Source organism: Cavenderia fasciculata (assembly GCF_000203815.1).
Source record: "Cavenderia fasciculata unplaced genomic scaffold Scf_EU5ZYIE02H8LDV-5, whole genome shotgun sequence".
Lineage (NCBI taxonomy): Eukaryota > Evosea > Eumycetozoa > Acytosteliales > Cavenderiaceae > Cavenderia > Cavenderia fasciculata.
Window position 1 is genome coordinate 934,519 of NW_004457639.1, and position 19,067 is coordinate 953,585.

Here is a 19,067-nt window from a genome sequence, read left to right on the forward strand (position 1 = left end):
GGATAGGATGGATATAGGGGATTTAAAATTTGGATATTTATTTAATTCCAAAAAATAAATAAGTATTAAATTAAAAGGGGGATAAAGGAGAGAGAGAGGGTTAGATTATTATTGTTATTATTATTATTATTATTATTATTTTAGTTAATGTGATTTGGATGTTTGAGATTATTTTTTGTTTTGTTTTGTATTTTGTTTTTGTTTTGTTTTAGAATCTTGATCTTAATCTCTTTGTACCAGTTGCTTCAAATATATAGGTAAATGGAAGTGGGTTACTGTAGTTTCTACCATCGTTGGTGATGACTACTTGAACTGGTAATTCAGTTCCATCGGGTGGACAAAAGTTGGCAGGTGCAGGATAAGGAGGAAGTGTAAAGAATAAAACAGACTCGCTGAATAATTCAATGTTGTTGGCTGGAATGTCGCCATGTGGCGTATGGAATATACAACGTAGAGAATTGCATCGAATAAAGGGTGATCCGACAACATGCATTTGGTCACCTCCCTGTGTCGATCCACGATTATTGCTAAGAGTACGTAGGGTGACATTACGACGACGTGACAATACCTTTTGATTAGAGTAGGCATAGAATGCTCTTGATCTCTTTAAAAATGGACTTCCATTTGGTAAAATGAATCGTTTGTTGTCATCGGTCAATAAAACATACTCTAAACAAAACTCATTCTCTTGATGTTTGGTTGATGCTTCTGTCATTGATAAACTATCAAATACAACCTTTCCATCTTTTCCTACTGGTACTATTTTATTGCCTCCTAAAATATCTTGTGACTAAAATGAATCAATGGTTAATATCAATATTTCAATTCATTTCATTTCTTTTCTATTTCTTTATATTTTTTGTTTTACATACTGGACGTTCAGTAGTTGAATTGGCATAGGCTAGTTGAGCCAATACAGCACTGACATTATTTTTGGCATAGTCTCCTACGACTCTGATGGCGCAGTTAAATGTTCGACGATCGTTTGGAGTACGAGTACGTACGTCAGAGGGAGGTTGTTGTTCGACGATTACGTCTACTTCGCCAATGAGAAGGACAGTCTGAGACTGTGGAAGGATGATAGATGGACTGTTGGCAGTTACCTGGTTCATGCTGGATCCAGGTGTAGCACGAATAATTGGATTGTTGATGAGATAGGTCGACGTAATATCATCAGACACCAATTCTTGAAATAGACTAGGTGAAGAAGTATTGGTTTGCATCGGACTTAACAAAGATGTATTTATCGTACCATTGGGTGAATATATACTACCATTATTATTATTCGTAATCGTAGATGTAGTTGATGTATTATTATTATTAATATTGTTATTTATATTTGGCGTTCTATTTATATTTAGTAAATTATTATTATTATTCGTAGTTGAGGTATTATTATTATTAGTATTTAACATGTTGTTGTTGGAGGTATTCGTATTATTATAAAGTTGTTGATGGTTTTGATGTTGATTTTGTTGTTGTTGTTGTTGTTGTTGCTGTTGTAATTGTTGTTGTTGTTGTAGACTATTTTGAAGGTTGATGATACTGTTGTTGAGTTGTTGTAATTGTTGTTGTTGCAACTGTTGCAATTGTTGTTTGATTTGTTGTTGGATCATTGGTTGGTGTTGAACACCTTGGTATATATTGTTGGCACCAACGCCAGTACCAGTACCAGGACCACCTCCAATATTGATATTCGAACTATTAAACAATGGCGTGGTATGGATGGGAGATGGTGTCGAATGACCTGATGAAGGTGACATTGTAGACGTAGTAGATGTATTGGTTGGTGAAATGAGATGATTATTATTATTATTGTTATTATTATTCATAAGGTTATTGAGTCCACCATTTTGATGAATGTGGTGAGAGATGAGTTGATGGTGCACCGTGTTGATGAGATTCGATGGTTGCACACCGACCGACGATGAGGTAGATGGCATCTCGACACACATGCCTGTGTTGTCCATCGGCCCCGTCGGGTTGTTGTAAAAGGAGTAGAGCGAGCTTGGGAACTGAGTGCCTTGCGAGATGAGCTGTTGCAACGACTCGGTGGCACTGTTGTGCAGTTCAGGTAGCTGCAACGCCTTGAGTGTCGTGGCTACTGGGGCACCGGTCAGATCCTCAAATGCCTGTGCCATACCCACACCCGTAGGTGGAGAGGGTGGGTTCTCAATCTTTACATTGATAAGATTCGACTCAAGACTACCATTATTGAGGTAGTTTTCAAAGTTGATTAAACCTGAATCATCCATGATCTGTATAGTATCGATATGATGATAGGAATAGTAGTAGTAGTAGTAGTAGTAGTAGTAGTAGTGATGAAGTAGTTGTAGTAGTTGTTGCTAATTGCTTGTAATGATGATGACGATGATGGTTTGTTTGTTGGTGACGTAGTTGTAGATAATATCGATTAATTTTGTGTCTTGTCCTTTTTACAACAACAATCGAGTATTGGTGTTGATAGCTGTAATATGACTACACTTTATATTATTATTATTATCTCTTGTCTTTCTCTTTCTCTTAAATTGATGATGATGTTGTTTTTCGATTGATATTTGTGGGTGTTGTTGATTGAGAGCAAGAAACGCACTTTTTTTAAAAAAACAACCTTTATGATTTTGTGTTGGGTTGGATGGACAAAGAGAAGTCTGGGAAGGTAATAATAATAGATTGATTGATAGAAAGATAAATAGATATCTTTTTTATAACGAAGAATAGTTGAATGAAAAATGAATAGTATTTTACTCTTATTATTCAAAATAAGTGTGGGTAGTACTAGTAGCGTAGGAGTTGTTAGGTTGTTGAGAGAGTGATAGGAAAGGGGATGGGTTTAAGGGACGGAAATATTTAGTCTATGAGTGCGTAAGGGGGGGGAGGAGGGAAGTCCTTTTAAATTGTGCGTGTGTTTGTTTTAGAGGCGACTAACCGAGTCCGAAGTTGTGATTGATGATTGACCGAGCGTGATTGATGATTGAAGATGAAGTTAATATTAAATATTAGGAGTCACTACACAAGGTAGTATAGTTGATGTAGATTGTTTACGTAAATAAAAGAAAAGATGATTAAAACAAGCCCTAGGGAACGAATGAATTCCTATGAAATCAATCGGGATATCTTCTAATATTGCCCAGGACGAAGAGGTGTCGGATTTTTGCGAAAACTTTCTTCAAAAGACACTCTGCGCCTCTCCATTCAATGGCACAACAACGAAACAGCTGCCACGAATCTTACAATATCACACTTACAATTGTAAAAGACACCAAAATATCTTTATAACTTTGATATTTTTAAAGATCAGAAAGACCGAGTGGAGATATGAGGGATTTTGGTGAACTCCTGACCGACAAACAGACTTAATTTGCGTTAATTAAAATAAGGTATGCTTTTATTACTAAGCTATAAACTCTTTATTACTTTATTTCTTTGTTTGTATCATAATAATTATAATAATAGTTAGTATGTGAAATTGGGGGTAAAAGGAAAAGTTGATTGTAGATAGAAGTCTACTAGAATTTTAAATTCTTCTATAAGACTTGGCAGATCCAAAAACAGAATTGCCTGATGTTTTGTTCATCGATTGTTCTTGAATCGTATTATTGGATCCAAAGGAATAGTTGGTTTGATTAGACACGAATGATGAACTAGAGAGGGAGATTTTGGTAAGGGCAGCTAAGGAAAAAAAAATAATAATATTAATATTACATAGAGTCTATCAATCTTTTAATTGATTTTTTTTTTACAATTACACTTACTAAAAATCATTGTATTATTTATTATATTATTGATGATGATGGAAATGGAAATATAATATATATATAAATTTATGAAAAGTGTAAATCGAGTATTTGATTTATTTAAATTGTAAAATGGATGATGTAATTTAATGATTAATTGAAACTTGATTTGGGTTTAATTTATAGGTTACAAATGTAGGGAGGATTGAGTTTGGAGAGTTTCGAAATTGATTCCTTCTTGTTCCAAAAAAGGATCGAATCTTTAATAGAGCATAGATTGATTCAAGTATATTTTACCATCCATGTATGATGTCAGTGGGTGTGCTAGGGTTAGGTTTGTTGATAAGATTATTACCAAATTAAAATCATGATTCCTCTCACCCTTGAGAGAGGAGAGGACAGGAGAGAGGTATTTGCGATACCGATCTTTGCATCAGGTATATATGCTTGTTTGTTACTTGGTGAATCTTTGGAAATTTATACTATCAAAGAATTGATTGGCAATATTAATATTAATAAAATTAATTTGTCCATATCACCTGGAGTACTCCAGCTCACTCACCCACTCACTCACTCAAGTGATGTTGTGTTGATTAAAGATCGGCGTAAACCCTCCAGAAATGAAAAGATTACATTCTTGAAATGTCTATATATATTAATTACCAAGAGTTCAAACAGTGTGTTTCAACCAAAAAAAAAAGAATCATCATCATCATTATCGGTATTGAATCTTTCTTTTCTAAATACACACCCTCATGCATGCATCATGATGATACATTATAACAATAACTAAGCATTCATTAAGTAGGATCTTGATCTAATTCACACCTCACCACGCACTAAACAACCCTATAAAGTGTGAAAGTTGGTATCATGAACCAAAAAATCTGCTGTCAAGCCGATTGGTTGAGGGGTTTAAAACTACTTTAAAGGATCACCCCACCCTTCTTCTTTAATACTTTAAACACACACACAATCAATTAATTACACACACAATCGTGACCTAATATATTATATATCTTTATCGCACGTGTAGTCTTTATATCATCAAAGTCGACACTAGAGAGAGAATTCTTCATACGCTAACAGCCATACACGATTAATCAATCGATATTAAATTCAAAATGTCTGAACAAAGTAATAACAACAACAACAACAATAACAAAGTGTACGATGATAATGACAATACCTCTGGCGGCGATACCGATAAAAGAAAGGGTGGTTTAATTTCATTCTTGACAAAGATTGAAAACATCAAAGCAATTCAAGGTACGAATGAATGAATAATCATACATATCACAAAAAGGTTCAACCCTTCATCTTCACTCTCTCATCGTCACGTGAAGAGAGAGAAAGAATCGTCGATGGATTACTACAATTGGAATATAATCTAATTTACACTTTTTTTTTGTTAAATTATTTACTTATATGTAGCAATCACTGGAAGTGTTATTGCAACATTCTATCAAGTACATTTGGTAACGATTGTTGGATCACATTTTGGGGAATCTGGATTCAATGGATTATTAGAGTATTTCAGACCATTTTATCAAAATCGTGTGTTTGAAACATTGCTTGCTGGCTCTGTCGTTGTACATTTGTCTGCCAATCTCTATATGATATTTAGTGGTAGAAAAGATAACACTCAATTCTATGAGAGAGCACCTGGACACACTAAACTACCATCACCCTATGGATTACACCAAATAGCCGGCGCCCTTGTATCAGTCTTTATACTTGGGCACACTGCTGCCACTCGTATCCCAGCACTCTGGATCAAAGGTTATCAACTCAATTACAAGGATATCCATTACACACTTAAACAATGGGGTGTTGTCTTTTACCCATACTATACACTCTTTTCAGCATCGATGTACTATCATTTCGTATTCAACAATGTTCGTATCTTTAACAAATACATTCTCGGTAGAAAAGACTATCGCAAACGTGAACTACAAAGTAAAAACGTTTGGTATGGTGTAGCCACATTTGGAGTCATCCTTTCATTTTCTTGTTGTCTTGCATTGGGCGGTCAATATTTTAGAGTAAATCCATTATATTCTTTAAAGAAATAATCTTCTATCAATTGATAGAGATAGATTATTTTTGTATAAACTATAAAAAAAAAAACATTTAATAAATATTTATAATCTCTAATTATTATTATTATTATTATTATTATTATTATTATTATTATTATTGTTTGATGATGCTATGCTATTATATTTGTTGTTATTTACCTTTTATTATTATTAATGTTAAACATTATCAACACTTGAATGAATGAGAGGTGATATTTCGAAATTAACAGGGAATATTAAACCAGAGGTTCGGTCATAGGTAGGACTAACAGGTATAAGCCATAGAGCTGGAATGGTGCCAAATACCTTGCAAATATTATGATAGGCACCCTTGTCATAGGGTGAGGAGGCACCACTACTATTGGATGAAAAATGTCTAACTCTTGATTTCTTTTCCATGTGTTCAAGAGTCGTTTCGTTTCTTAAAATATATGAAAGATGTGTGCATGTAAAAGCAGTTAATCCCAATCCAAATATTAAAGCAATAATAAATACTACTCCAACAAATACATTTGCATCTCCCTAAGAGTAATATGAAAATATAAAAATATTAATATATATTTGGTTGTAATGAATTAACTATCTATCTATTCATACCTTATCTAATAATCTTCCAAAGTTTGATAAAGTTGTACCCAAAACAAAATAACATAAAATAGTTGCCCAGAATAAAAATAATACAAAGAATTTATAATTAAAATAACCAACACAATTATTAACAAATGGACTTTAAATATAAATATTTGTAAAAAGATAGATATAGAAATTAATAATCAATTATCTCTTATATATATTTGTGAGTATTAACATACCAATGATGATCCATTTTTAAAACACATCTTTTACATTTTGAACAATGATGAGCTCTATCTGGTTTATGCTTATTACATTTGTTACAAAATCTTTTTTCTCCTTGACTCTTGGTTTCATTTACCAATTTCGATGGATCAATAGAATTATTATTATTGTTATGTGAAAATAAACTAAAATCGAGAGAGAGATATTTAGATTAATAATGAGTTGCTGAATATCTCTTTCAACTTGATATATATATATATATTTACTTGTTGTTTTTAGATTGAACAATTGAAAGGAAATTGGAAGGAGGTGTTCCAGGGTCAGTAAAAGTAGTTTTGAAAAGTGATACATGAGCAATGATAAAGATGAAATGATACAGTGCTAGAATGACAAGACATCCAGCACGTGAAGACATGGTAGATGAATGAACTGCCAAATCCACATAGTAATACAGATAGGGGATATACGAAAATATTAACAAAAACTCTAGGAATATAATAGAGAATAGTCCAATATCAAGTCTTGTCCTCCAATAATCTTTAACTTGAACAATGTCATCTCCCATTTGACTACTATCAATTAGAGATTGATGTTGTTGTTGTTGACTAGTATGTTTCTTCTTTTTTGGTGCTACTGTACTATAGTTTTGGTCATCGTCGTCATCGTCGTCATCATCGTCATCCGATATAGATGCAATGGCAGTCGATGTATTATTCGATGCTTTATATTTCTTTTGGTATTGTTTGTCACCAACCAAAGAAGATGATGAAATAGATGATGAAGAAGCTTCATATCTATCATCTTCAATAGTTATTGAACTATTATTTGTTGTATTATTATTATTATTATTATTATTATTATTGTTGCTTATTTCCATAGAGACATTGCTATCATATGATGTTCCTCCTCCTCCTCCACCACTTTCACTAAAGAATCCAAATGGGTTACTACTACTACTACCCCCACTCTTTGTCTTTCCATTATTATATTCCATTGTATTAATTGATGATGTTGATGTTTCAGTACTAGAGTTGAATTGAGTTTGTGTTGACGATGAATGATTATAGTTATTGTTATTATTATTATTATTATTGCTATTAGGATTGTTCACGTCGAATCTCATTCTTCATTCCTACTCCTTCCTCTTCTTCTTTTTCTCTCCAACAATAAATAATAAACTATTCTATATTAAGTTTGTTAAGGTCTTTGTCTCTCTGTATGTCTATTTAATTTAGTTTAGGGGTTCCTCAAACTCTGAGTCAGTTGTTCAAACAAAAAATAAAATTAAAATTAAAATATTTTAAATATTTTTAAAAGTTTTTGGAACAAGTTGTGGGTAGTGCTTCAAAAAGGCAGATTTATAAAGCAGAGTAAAGTAGTAGGCAGTAAAGTAGTAAAGTAGTAGTAGTACAAATTTATTGTTATAGATTATATATTTTTGATTAAACCTATGTATGTATTAAATGGGTGAAGGGGATGGAGGGAGGGAGAGGATGAGGTGTTGTATCTATCTGTTTGTTTAAATTATATATTATATTATTATTATTATTATTATTATTATTATTATTATTATTATTATTATTATTATTATTATTATTATTATTATTATTATTTGATTCTATGGACATTATTATTATTATTATTATCTATTATATTTTTATATAGTTATTATTATTATTGTTATATATATTTATATTAATATATTTATGGTTGAGGAGGTTGTTGATTTGTTGGATCAAAAGTTGGTGGTGGTGTTGTGAATAATCCACCTTGGCTCGTTGTGATTTGGGATCTTGGCGAACCTGGTGGTTGTGGAAATCCATTAAAACTAACAGACATGCTACGTGGTCTCAACATACGAAGAGTCTGATCTTTGGTGGCTTGTTCAGAGATTTGATTAAAGTTTCTGATCAAGTTGTTGACTGGACTATTAGGTGTCGATATCGTTGGACTTCTACCAAACCGAGTTGGTGAAGATGGAGCATACGAAATTGTGGCTGGTTGTTTTGTAGTTGGAATTGGTAAAGGTTGACTTGGTGTAGATACTGGTGTTGGTGGAATAAATGATGGAACTGGTTTTCTAATCTTATTATTATTATTATTGTTAGTATCCTCGAAACTATTAGATAAAGTTGGTTTTGTTGGAGTTGTTGGATTAACATTAATTGGAACTTCTCGATCTTGATGATGTTGAAGTGGTGAAGTTGTCGATGTTGTTGTTGTTGTTGTTGTTGTTGGTAATGGTACATTATTATTATTATTATTAACAGGTTTTGGAGGAGTCATTCCAGTACTCTTCTTGAATTGATTATTATTATTATTATTATTATTATTATTATTCAAATTAATATTTGTATTTGGGTTATTATTTAATTGATTATTAATTGAATTTATACTATTGTTAATATGAGATAATAAATCAAATGATCCACTTGTTGCGCTTTCACCACTTTGATTCAATTGATCAATTGGCAAAGATGGATTGGCTCCATTGTCACTGCCAGCACTTCCACTGTTATTACTGTTGGATAGATTTGGTCTGGTTTGAGCAGCAGAAACGCCAGCAGCAGCAGCACCAGAGGATTCTTCAGATAAATGAATATGATTATTTCCATTTCCATTTCCATTATTAATACTACTACTATTGTTATTTTGATTACTGTTACTTGTCTTTTCATCGTTCACAAAAGGAACGCTACCATTACTATCAGATAAGCTTTTCATACTATTTAATTGAACGTGAATGGTGTTTAATTGATGGTTGATATTGTTCAATTGGACATTAATAAAATTTAATTGCGTATTAATATGGGGATTAGCGGGGACAGGAGCTGGGGTCGTGGGAAGGGAAGAACATACGGATGAAGAGTTGGTACTGTCAACAAAGGTTGATGAATTATCAATTGAGATATCCATCGATCTTTGTGGGGGTTGGGGTGGGGATGGACTGTCATCCGGTCTATTTTGGTCGACTGCAGGACCCTCTGTATAAAGTCCTAGGTTGGACCGGATGCCAGTCACTGGACCACCACGTCGTGGACTGCCTGGTGGGGCACCGGTACCGTTGTCCTTGCTGTTGGATCGTTTGGACTTGCTGGGCTTGTCGGCGCCATCGCTGCTGTTGCTGCTGTTGCTGCTGTTTGGATTACTGTCGCCTCCGAGGATGAGGCCGGGTGGTAGGGTGTCGGATGAGAACGACCCTCTATGCTTTTGAAGGTAGGTTGTTGAGATACGGTTCATCGAGGTCATGGTACGGACCTTGGCGTTTTCGACTTCGTCGGGCCAGCTCACCTTGAGGAGGAAAAAGCCGAGCCCGAAGCTGATGGTGACGAGACCGATACAGAGACCCCACCAGAGCCCGGTGACACCCGTCTTGATGGCAAAGGCAAAGATGGCCGAGAAGGGGATACCAATGACATAAAAGGCGATAAAGTTGGCAGCTGCACCAATCTTGGTGCGACCCATACCTCTCACGGCACCCTGGAAAATGGTTTGGGCACCATCGAAAATTTGGAAGAGTGCGGCGATGGGAAGGATTTCGGCGACCATATCAATAACCTCTTGATGGTGAGTATAGATGTATCCGAGTTGGAACCGACTTGTAAACAGTACAATGGCAACGATAATCATGCAGACTAGTGTGATACCAAATCCAACCCATGATGCGCGACGTGCCTGTGTGCCATTACGCGATCCCAGCAACTGACCGACTCTAACAGACACTGCAATAGCAATACCCGATGGAATCTGGTACGTCAACATTGTGAAATTGTAAGTCACCGAATGAGCATCCAAACTGGTGCTGTCCAACAAACCAGCCATAATGGTCAATATTTCGAACCCCCAACTTTCCGATGCATGTTGGATCATTGCCGGAACACCTAGTTTCAAATACTCTTTAAAACCTGCCCAATTCCAGCATTCCCTTGACCATCCAAACCATGACTTTTCATGTAACTTAAAAAATCTAATATATCCCAACATTAAAAAACATGATATTATTCTCTAAAAAGAAAGAGTTAGTCAAATAATAATTTTTATATTTTTTTTGATAAACATACTGAAATGGATGTCGAAAGTGCACTACCAACATAACCCATTCCTGAATAGGAACCTATACCAGTGACAAATACAAAATTGAATAATACATTCATAGCATTGAGTGCAAGACCAATGTAAATCGATGGCATCATCAAACCTTGACCTTGAACATATTTTTGCATAACATTTAAAACGTTGCCAAACCATAATCCTGGCATTAAATATCTAAATAAATAAACAATTTTAAAATAAAATAATATTATTAATATCAACAATATTAGTTTGTTTGTTTGTTTGTTTGGATTTGGATTTGATATATACAAAACATATTTTAAAGCTAAATAAGAAATGGTTGGATCTTGTTGAACCAATAATAAAAATTTCTCTGTTAGTGCCCATAAAACAGCAACTAAAACTGTCACACCTGTAGTTACAATGGTGGCTCTTTGAACTGTTAATCCTACAAGTACATAATTTTCTGGAAGAAAGAGAAAAAAAGGGGGGTTGGATTTAGAATAAATATTTTCTTTCCTGAATTTCTTTTTTTGGGGTTACATACCAGCACCCCAAGATTGAGAAACAAGGGTATCACAAGCATTATTAATACCAAGTGAAAAGGCTTGAGTTCCATAGGTCCAAGTATTGGCAAGTGCGGCAGCAGCCAATTCATTTCTAGAGAGACGACCAACAAAAATAAGGTTGATAAATAGATAGGATACATTGTTGAGCAAGTTGGAAACGACCATTGGCCACGCCCATTTCAAAATGAATACGATTTCAGTCTTTGATTTATGCCAATGTTTCTTGACAGTTTCGATGGCCGATAGATCTGCTTTCTTTTCTTTATGTGGATTGTGTTCTTGTATATCTAAATTGTCTGGTGATGTGATTCTTACTTCTCCGCTACCAGCTGGAGTAGAGGTCTCTTGTAATTCTATATCTGTTGCCATGATATATTTATCTGGCTAAAGTGTGGTTGATTAATTATCTATCTATATATAATGAGATTATTGTGTTTGTGGATGGCTCGAGTGCGACTATTTCAAAGCTGAAGACGAGCCAATGGGTGAAAAGTGGAATTGGTGGTGGGATTAGATTGGATCTCTCGAAAAACAGTAAAAATGAGGAAGATGATGAAATTGTGTAAAAAGTACGACGATGACGATGATATGATGGTAAAACCCCCCAACACACAATATTGCAATTGGTTGCTTAAAACAAAACCCTAAAAAAAATAATATAACTAAAACTAAAACTAAAACTAAATAACTGTCAATATGTAGATAGGTATAGGTAGGTATAGAGATAAGATTATCATTGTGGTTGATGTTAGTAAAGTAAAAAAAGTATACTTGATCGCATGACGAATCACGAGCGATATATTCGAATTGCAAAAAGTTGATGCGTCAAAAAAGGGGTAGGCACTTACAATATCGTAAAAAGTTGTTCTTTTGGTCTAAGACATTGAGATGAATGAATAACTAAAACTAAACTAATGAACTGACTCTGTGTCTGTCTGAGATGATGAGACTTTCTTATCTGATGTTGGTTGTTGAGTTTCAAAAATGAAATGATTACGAATAATGAATGAAATAATGAATGATTAGTTTGGTTTGGTTGAGCTAAACAAACTAGAAGCTATTGTTGGGGCAGGGTGGTTGATTGTTGTTCTTCCCAAAGTACTGATCAGAGCTTGGTTTTTGTGTAGTTGTGGTGAGCATGTCAGGCTGGAATCTTTGCTGATCAGATTTTTTTTAAAGATTCCCGTTTCGATCTGACGGTGACGAGCTAACTCTGTTGCGCCTTTGACCCACCTGAAAAGTAAAAAAGTTCCAAAAACTTTGTCTGCTGATTTTTTTGGAGCTGTTCTCAAAACCATCGATGACGAAGATATTTCAACGACGTCACTAAAAATCAGCCTCCAAAGCTTCAAAGTATCTATCCAGAAGGGTAAGAGATGCGACCGTATCGCCATCAACATGCGATTATACCTATCATAGAACAAACGAGAACGCTATCATTCTCATTCTTTTGAGTAATTCAAGATTTAAAGCAAAAAAAGGAATATATATTTATAAATACTCTAAGAAAATAAATAAATATATATATATATATATATAGTTAAATTTAACACCCACATGATGGTTGATTAGTCAATCGATTCGATTGTGTGATTCAAAACAATACGTTTTATTTGAATGTGGTCGTACGATAAAAAAGGAATGTCGGTCAACAACGGTTATCCGGGGATGATGGTTGGTTGTTTTTTGTTTTTAGGATCGTCAACAAACAAAACAAAACAACCCAACACGAACTAAACTTGGTATCCTACCTGCTATGCTATTGTCTTTGTTGTTGTCGTTTTGGAGGGGATTGTGAGGAGGAGGAGTGCTGACGTCTCATTTTTGTTGGGAGATGCAACACGAGGCCTATGTGTCACATTTGTAGATTGCGTCACATCGTTTTGATCGGTGGTGCAGTGATGTGATGTGATGTTCAACATCAATTATCACATCATGGTAAATATTTTTTAATCATTCTGATAACGATTTCCCTTCTGGCGGGCTTCTCGACAAAGTCATTCATACCCACTTCTAGACATCTTTGCCTATCCACTTCGCTAGAATTTGCAGTCAAAGCAATAATAACCAATTCTTTATATCGATGTGATGGTGGCTATACAAAAAGAAAGAGATAGAAAACAAAAAAGGTTAAAACATGTCGTGTGACAAAATGATGAAAACGATAGACGCCTTTTGATAGGTCGAAATAAAAAAAAAGATATTTACCGATTGAAGTTGTTTTTGTTTCTCCAAATCTCTTAAAATACTGGTAGCTTCGAATCCATCCATCACAGGCATTTGACAATCCTAAGAAGGAATATGTAACGATTAGTTTCAGATAATGATTAAAGATATTATTCTTTTCGAGATTGTATTAATTACATACCATTAAGATTAAATCAAAAGCTTCTGTTTTGGCAGCATTTACAGCTTCTAATCCATTACCTGCAATCTTGTATTGATAACCTGTCGATTTTAGGAACCCTTCAAATATTCTCTTGTTTACATCATTGTCTTCAACAAGAAGGATCTTGGCATTTGAAGTTTTAGGTTTACCTTTACTACTACTAGATCTAGTAGAAGAATGTTGTTTGGATTTATCTACTGTAGTTTGGGAAGTTGTTTTTGGTGAAATGGATGGAGGTGTTTCGGTACTAATAGTCTTTTCAATCAAGGAACTTTTGGCTCTTTCTTTATGCTCACTATTTGGTGAAATGGGAGTTGCAGAGGCAGAGGTTGTAGTAGATGTAGATGTCGATGCAGAAGAGGATGTTCTTCCTGTTGATGGTGTAACGGAAGATGATGTTGATGAGGATGTACCATGATAATGCTGGGTGGGTGCAGTAGCAGTGGTTGAAGTTGTAGAGGTCATGGGAAGAGTATCTGATATGGTTAGTGGTGACATTCTCGATGACGGTAAAAGTGGCATTGGAACTTGTGGCAATTGCTCTGTTGAATGGGGATGTGTCAATGGAGGTTGTACTAGGGATGGTGGATGTACTGGTTGTGGTTGTTGAGTCTGTACAGACTGTGATGAAGGTGATAATGACGAAGGATGATAGATTGGTGATATTATATTCCTATTTGGTGGTGTTTTAATGGACGATGGTTGTTTAACAAGTAATGACATTGTAGAGGGTGAAGATTTAGTTGCAACATTATTATTATTATTATTATTGGTATTGGTCGCGTTGGTCGAGGTGTTGGTAGGAGTTCTTTGTTTTGGTGATTGTGATAGAACGGTTTCAATGCGTTTATATACAGTTTCAATATTGGTAGAGAATGAAGTTGAAGGAGAGTATGGTAAAGGATCAGTCTCTTCAATCTCAACCATTGCTTGATTATTAGAGTTGAGACTAATCTTGGGTGCCGTATGATTATTTCCATTTGGAGTATGTCCATCTCTTGGTTTGGGGGTGGCATATTGAGGGGTGATATTGTGAATACTACCATGTAGATTATCACTACTATCATTGTGATTAGAGACTGAACTCAATGTATTTCCATTACTATTACCATTTCCGTTTCCATTTCCAGCTTTAAAGTCGCATGATGTGGAGGAGTCGCTGTTTTCCTTGTAGCGTGATTCACGCAGCGATAGTCTTCGAGCAGTGTTTGCCTCTTGAAGGAAATCAAGTTTTGATTTAGTGATACCAAAGACAATTCTAACAAGATCGCTGTATCGCACCGGCTTCATAATGACACTTTCAAACTCATCGAGACTGTATCTAGCATTGGGATCCATAGTCATACAGATAAAGTGGTAGTCGGTGATGACAGGGGCCAACTTGTCTTTAAACGTCACCTTGTTGATCTCAGGAATACCCGAAAAGATGTAGAGACTGTAGTTGGCAACCGTCGTCTTGGCCAGGTGGTCCGTCAGACCTTGGGCATCTTCAAACTCGAGGCAGACAATGTTCATCGAGCCGAGGATATGCGTGATGTGCTTGCGTACCCACGGATTCTTGTCGACGGCAATGACGTTGATGCTCTTAGTGCCCTCGCGACGCCCGCCGACCGTCAAACCCGATCCCTTGCCATCGATACCGACAATCTCCTCGCCGAGACAGATGGATGAACCCAGAGACTGGAATGAAAAGGTCGGTTTGGTCTCTGATGCCTGTATGCACACGTGGAATGTGAATGTCGACCCCTTGCCATAGATTGAGCGGTATCCAACATCTCCACCCATCATTTGCGCCAACTTCTTTGAGATGATTAGACCCAAGCCGGTACCCTGGTACTTGCGCGAGTTGCTCGAGTCAATCTGAGTGAATGCGTTGAATAGCTTGGACTGGTCTTCAGGTTTAATACCAATACCCGAGTCTTCAATATCAAACTTGATCGTATACTCGCTATGCACAAGATCTGTAGCAATAACAGACACTGAAATCTTGATTTGACCCTCTTCTGTAAACTTGATGGCGTTTGAAATAAAGTTGAGAAGAATACGACGGATTCTATTGGCATCACCTTCCAACAAGATTGGCATATTGTAGTCTACGTAAAACACCAATTCCAATCCTTTTTGAGCAGCACTTTTAGACATAATGTTGGATGTTTCTTCGATTAATTTGAGCATACTAAAATCCTTGATTACCAGATCCATCTTTCCAGCTTCAATCTTGCTATAGTCTAGAATATCAACCACCAATGTGAACAGATAGTTGGCAGAGGACCGAATCAACTCGAGTAGCTCCTGTGATTGGTTAATGTCCACATTCTCCTCTTGAATGTTTTGTTCCAACACTTCGACCAACCCATAAATACCTTGAATCGGTGTTTTCAATTCATGACTAATCGTTGTGAGGAACACCACCTTTGCCTCGGTTGCAGCCTCTGCCTTTCTCAATGCTACATCTGCTTCAATCAATTTCTTTCTTCCTGTAATATCGATAATCGAAAATACATCTACTGGCTTGCCAGCATAGTTTGCCTTGTTGGTTCGTACCTCTACATCAAACGTTCTTCCACTACTATCAACAGCTTCCATCTCTTCAACAGGTCCAAGTTTTATATCTCTACCTTCAAATTTCTCCAATGATGGTAAAAATTCCCAAACTCCACTTGGCTAAAATAAATAAATTAAATAAATAAATAAATATTAAATACTTTTGTTATTATTTTTGTTTTTTTTTTGAACATACAGGATATAAAATATCTTTTAATTTAATTTGAAACATATTTTCAAAGGCAGGATTTGCATCTGTAATATAACCACCTTTATGTAATACTAATGCTTCATTACTAATTTTAAATAGACTTTGTATTCTTTCTTCTTTTCTTTCAGTCTCTTTTAAATCAATTGCATTTAATATTGAATAAATCAATAAAAAGAATGCACATACTAATAAACTTGTTAATAATTGTCCAATTGAATTATAATTCTAAAAAAATAAATACAGGTAAATATAATATTATTTTGTTTTGTTTTGTTTCTTTTTACATACTTCAATTAAAAACCATTTATGAGAAACTGATAAATAAATACCCATACCAATATAAGCAATGGCAGCAAGGAAGAGTAAAATAATACACCAAAATAATTTTGGAAAGAGTATAGAGATGACAATGAGGACAAGATTATCCCAGGTAAATATAATAGTGCCGACATCACTGTGATCTGCAGCCACCGACACTATGAGACTGGTAATGTTGATGGATACTATCAGACACACGAGTAGAGTACATAGTAAAAAGTATCGGTTGGATAGTTTACCGAGAACATAGAGAGCCAGGCAGAGGACGACACCTGGCATGTTGATGTACCAAATGTCGCTGTGAAAGATGATTGCCAGTGAAAAGACAATGGCCATGAATATACAGAGTAGGTTGAGCAAGTGCATACGACGCTTGATCACCTTGGATGGAAATACCGCATCGGGGTTTGGCGATATAATGAATTTGATCAATGCCCAAGGATACTTGGACAAGTGAATAATCCCTTGAAACAGACTACTGTTGTTGAGAAAGGCTGGGTAGTTGAGGTAACCAATACCGTTGGAGCTGCGACTGGGATAGCTTGGTGCACCAGTACCTGCGAGTGAGCTGCGTCGCATGCGATCGAGTTTACGTCTGTTACCATCGGCTACTTCCAACTGATCGTACGAGCTAGACGCTGCATTTGCAGCATGTGTCATACTACTCGTACTTGGTGAAAACATGTATGGTGATTGTGGTGTTGAAATATTATTATTGTTATTGTTATTATTATTATTATTGTTGTTTAAACTATTATTGTCATTGAGTGAAGATGAAGATTTACCAAATCGTTTGTTGTGTTTGGCAGGCATTGATCGGTAAATAGGAGAGGATGTGATTGCTATTGGTTCGGGTACTATATAGGTATCCAAGTGTGCAGGATGGTATCCTGTGGTAGAGTACTTGGATGCAGATCGATTGTGTCGGTCGGGGATACCCAATATATCTGACAGAAACCTTAGTCTCTTTTTCTTTTTTTTCTTTGGTTCGTTGTCGTCGCAGTCAGTGAGCGGTGGAGGTGGTCGACCCAGATTCACAACAGAAGATGATGTTGTCTGTTTACCAAAGTGTCGTGGTTTGTGACGTTCATCCGGTGTTGACATGTCCACCGTAATAAAATCCATCCCATTACCATCTGCCATTTTAGCAGTCGATGACGTTGTTGGTGCTGAAGAACAAGATGCCAATGGTAATGGATCATAATTTTGTTTGTTGTTGGATATCGATTGATTTGTATTTGAACTTAGACTAATCGGAAGTGCTGGAAAATTTGGTGAATATTCTCCATGTTTTGATTGTACAACTACTTGATTATTATTATTATTATTATTACTGTCGACAGTAGTATTTGTATTGGTAGTAGAAGAAATAAAGGTTGGTGATGATGATACTACAACAGGTTGTGATTTTTGATTCAAAGGAATTGTACTATTAGTTGACGAAGATGATGATGTATTTGATGATGAAATATCCATCATTGTTGTTGCCATTCTATTATTATTATTATTATTATTATCATTATTATTATTATTGTTACTATCAATTAATTGATTTTGACTTTGACTTTGTTGTATGTGATGACCATCTTCATTATTATTATTTAATTTATATTGACTAGATAGTTCTGGTAGACTACTAGTCCTATTGGGAGTACTATTATTCATTGTAGTACTACTAGTGTTGGATCTATCTTTTATATCGATGGCTGTGACTTGTGAGTTGGAATCATCGTTGTCTTCACTATCAGAGTCGAATGGATTCTGGTAGATGGGTTGAATCTGAGATTCATAGTTGGGAGGTGTATAGACATCCAATCCTCTCTCCAACTTTTCCATCATTCTTGCAATCTCTGGATTGCTACTACTATTTTTTCTATCCATTTTTTAATTGTCTTTGTCGTCGTCGTCGTCGTCGTCGATTATATATCTAATAATTATTAATATTTGGGTGGGAGAAGATGATATGGTATGAATGGAACTAAATAATCTAATCGAATCTAATCTAATCTTTAATCTTGACAAATTCACGTGAAAATCCAATAATCAAGCCTTTGTGTAGATATTTCGAATGAAATAAATAATGGTATTATAAAATCTATATAATTATGATATTACTAGATAGATAAACCAAGATGAAAAAATATATAATATAATTTTAGATGATTAATACTAATATTATTATTATTACTATAATTTAAACCTAACCTAACCAAATACATACCAGAGTAGATAGATAGATACTAACCAGTTAATAATAACAACAGTAGTAGTAGTAGTAGTAATAGTAGTAGTAATTGGTAGTAATAATAATTAAAAAGTAATAATTACAAACCACCAACTATAGAGAATAAAATATCGATTGTCGTA

General features: G+C 35.1%; 6 protein-coding genes across 6 annotated transcripts; 1 reads left to right on the top strand and 5 right to left on the bottom strand.

Moving 5' to 3' along the window:
* Nucleotides 1-208: 208 nt before the first annotated feature.
* DFA_10193 (uncharacterized protein) lies at nt 209-2,255 on the bottom strand (the record flags this gene model as incomplete). Its single annotated transcript, XM_004354049.1, has 2 exons — nt 209-790; nt 873-2,255. 2 exons carry the CDS (start codon nt 2,253-2,255, stop codon nt 209-211), a joined length of 1,965 nt encoding a protein of 654 aa, XP_004354101.1.
* Nucleotides 2,256-3,517: 1,262 nt separating this feature from the next.
* DFA_10194 (uncharacterized protein) lies at nt 3,518-3,765 on the bottom strand (the record flags this gene model as incomplete). The annotated part of the gene is made up of 2 exons (XM_004354050.1): nt 3,518-3,672; nt 3,756-3,765. The coding sequence occupies 2 exons, from the start codon at nt 3,763-3,765 to the stop codon at nt 3,518-3,520; spliced, it is 165 nt and encodes a 54-aa protein (XP_004354102.1).
* A 1,096-nt stretch (nt 3,766-4,861) lies between these two features.
* DFA_10195 (uncharacterized protein) lies at nt 4,862-5,812 on the top strand (the record flags this gene model as incomplete). Its single annotated transcript, XM_004354051.1, has 2 exons — nt 4,862-5,006; nt 5,172-5,812. 2 exons carry the CDS (start codon nt 4,862-4,864, stop codon nt 5,810-5,812), a joined length of 786 nt encoding a protein of 261 aa, XP_004354103.1.
* A 78-nt stretch (nt 5,813-5,890) lies between these two features.
* DFA_10196 (uncharacterized protein) lies at nt 5,891-7,739 on the bottom strand (the record flags this gene model as incomplete). Its single annotated transcript, XM_004354052.1, has 5 exons — nt 5,891-5,977; nt 6,002-6,340; nt 6,416-6,545; nt 6,631-6,801; nt 6,883-7,739. The coding sequence occupies 5 exons, from the start codon at nt 7,737-7,739 to the stop codon at nt 5,891-5,893; spliced, it is 1,584 nt and encodes a 527-aa protein (XP_004354104.1).
* A 581-nt stretch (nt 7,740-8,320) lies between these two features.
* On the bottom strand, nt 8,321-11,607 carry DFA_10197 (multi antimicrobial extrusion family protein; the record flags this gene model as incomplete). The annotated part of the gene is made up of 4 exons (XM_004354053.1): nt 8,321-10,573; nt 10,678-10,882; nt 10,979-11,135; nt 11,217-11,607. The coding sequence occupies 4 exons, from the start codon at nt 11,605-11,607 to the stop codon at nt 8,321-8,323; spliced, it is 3,006 nt and encodes a 1,001-aa protein (XP_004354105.1).
* Nucleotides 11,608-11,869: 262 nt separating this feature from the next.
* On the bottom strand, nt 11,870-18,581 carry dhkB (histidine kinase; the record flags this gene model as incomplete). The annotated part of the gene is made up of 8 exons (XM_004354054.1): nt 11,870-11,882; nt 12,087-12,279; nt 13,246-13,333; nt 13,447-13,527; nt 13,607-16,291; nt 16,368-16,607; nt 16,671-17,557; nt 17,765-18,581. The coding sequence occupies 8 exons, from the start codon at nt 18,579-18,581 to the stop codon at nt 11,870-11,872; spliced, it is 5,004 nt and encodes a 1,667-aa protein (XP_004354106.1).
* Nucleotides 18,582-19,067: the final 486 nt, after the last annotated feature.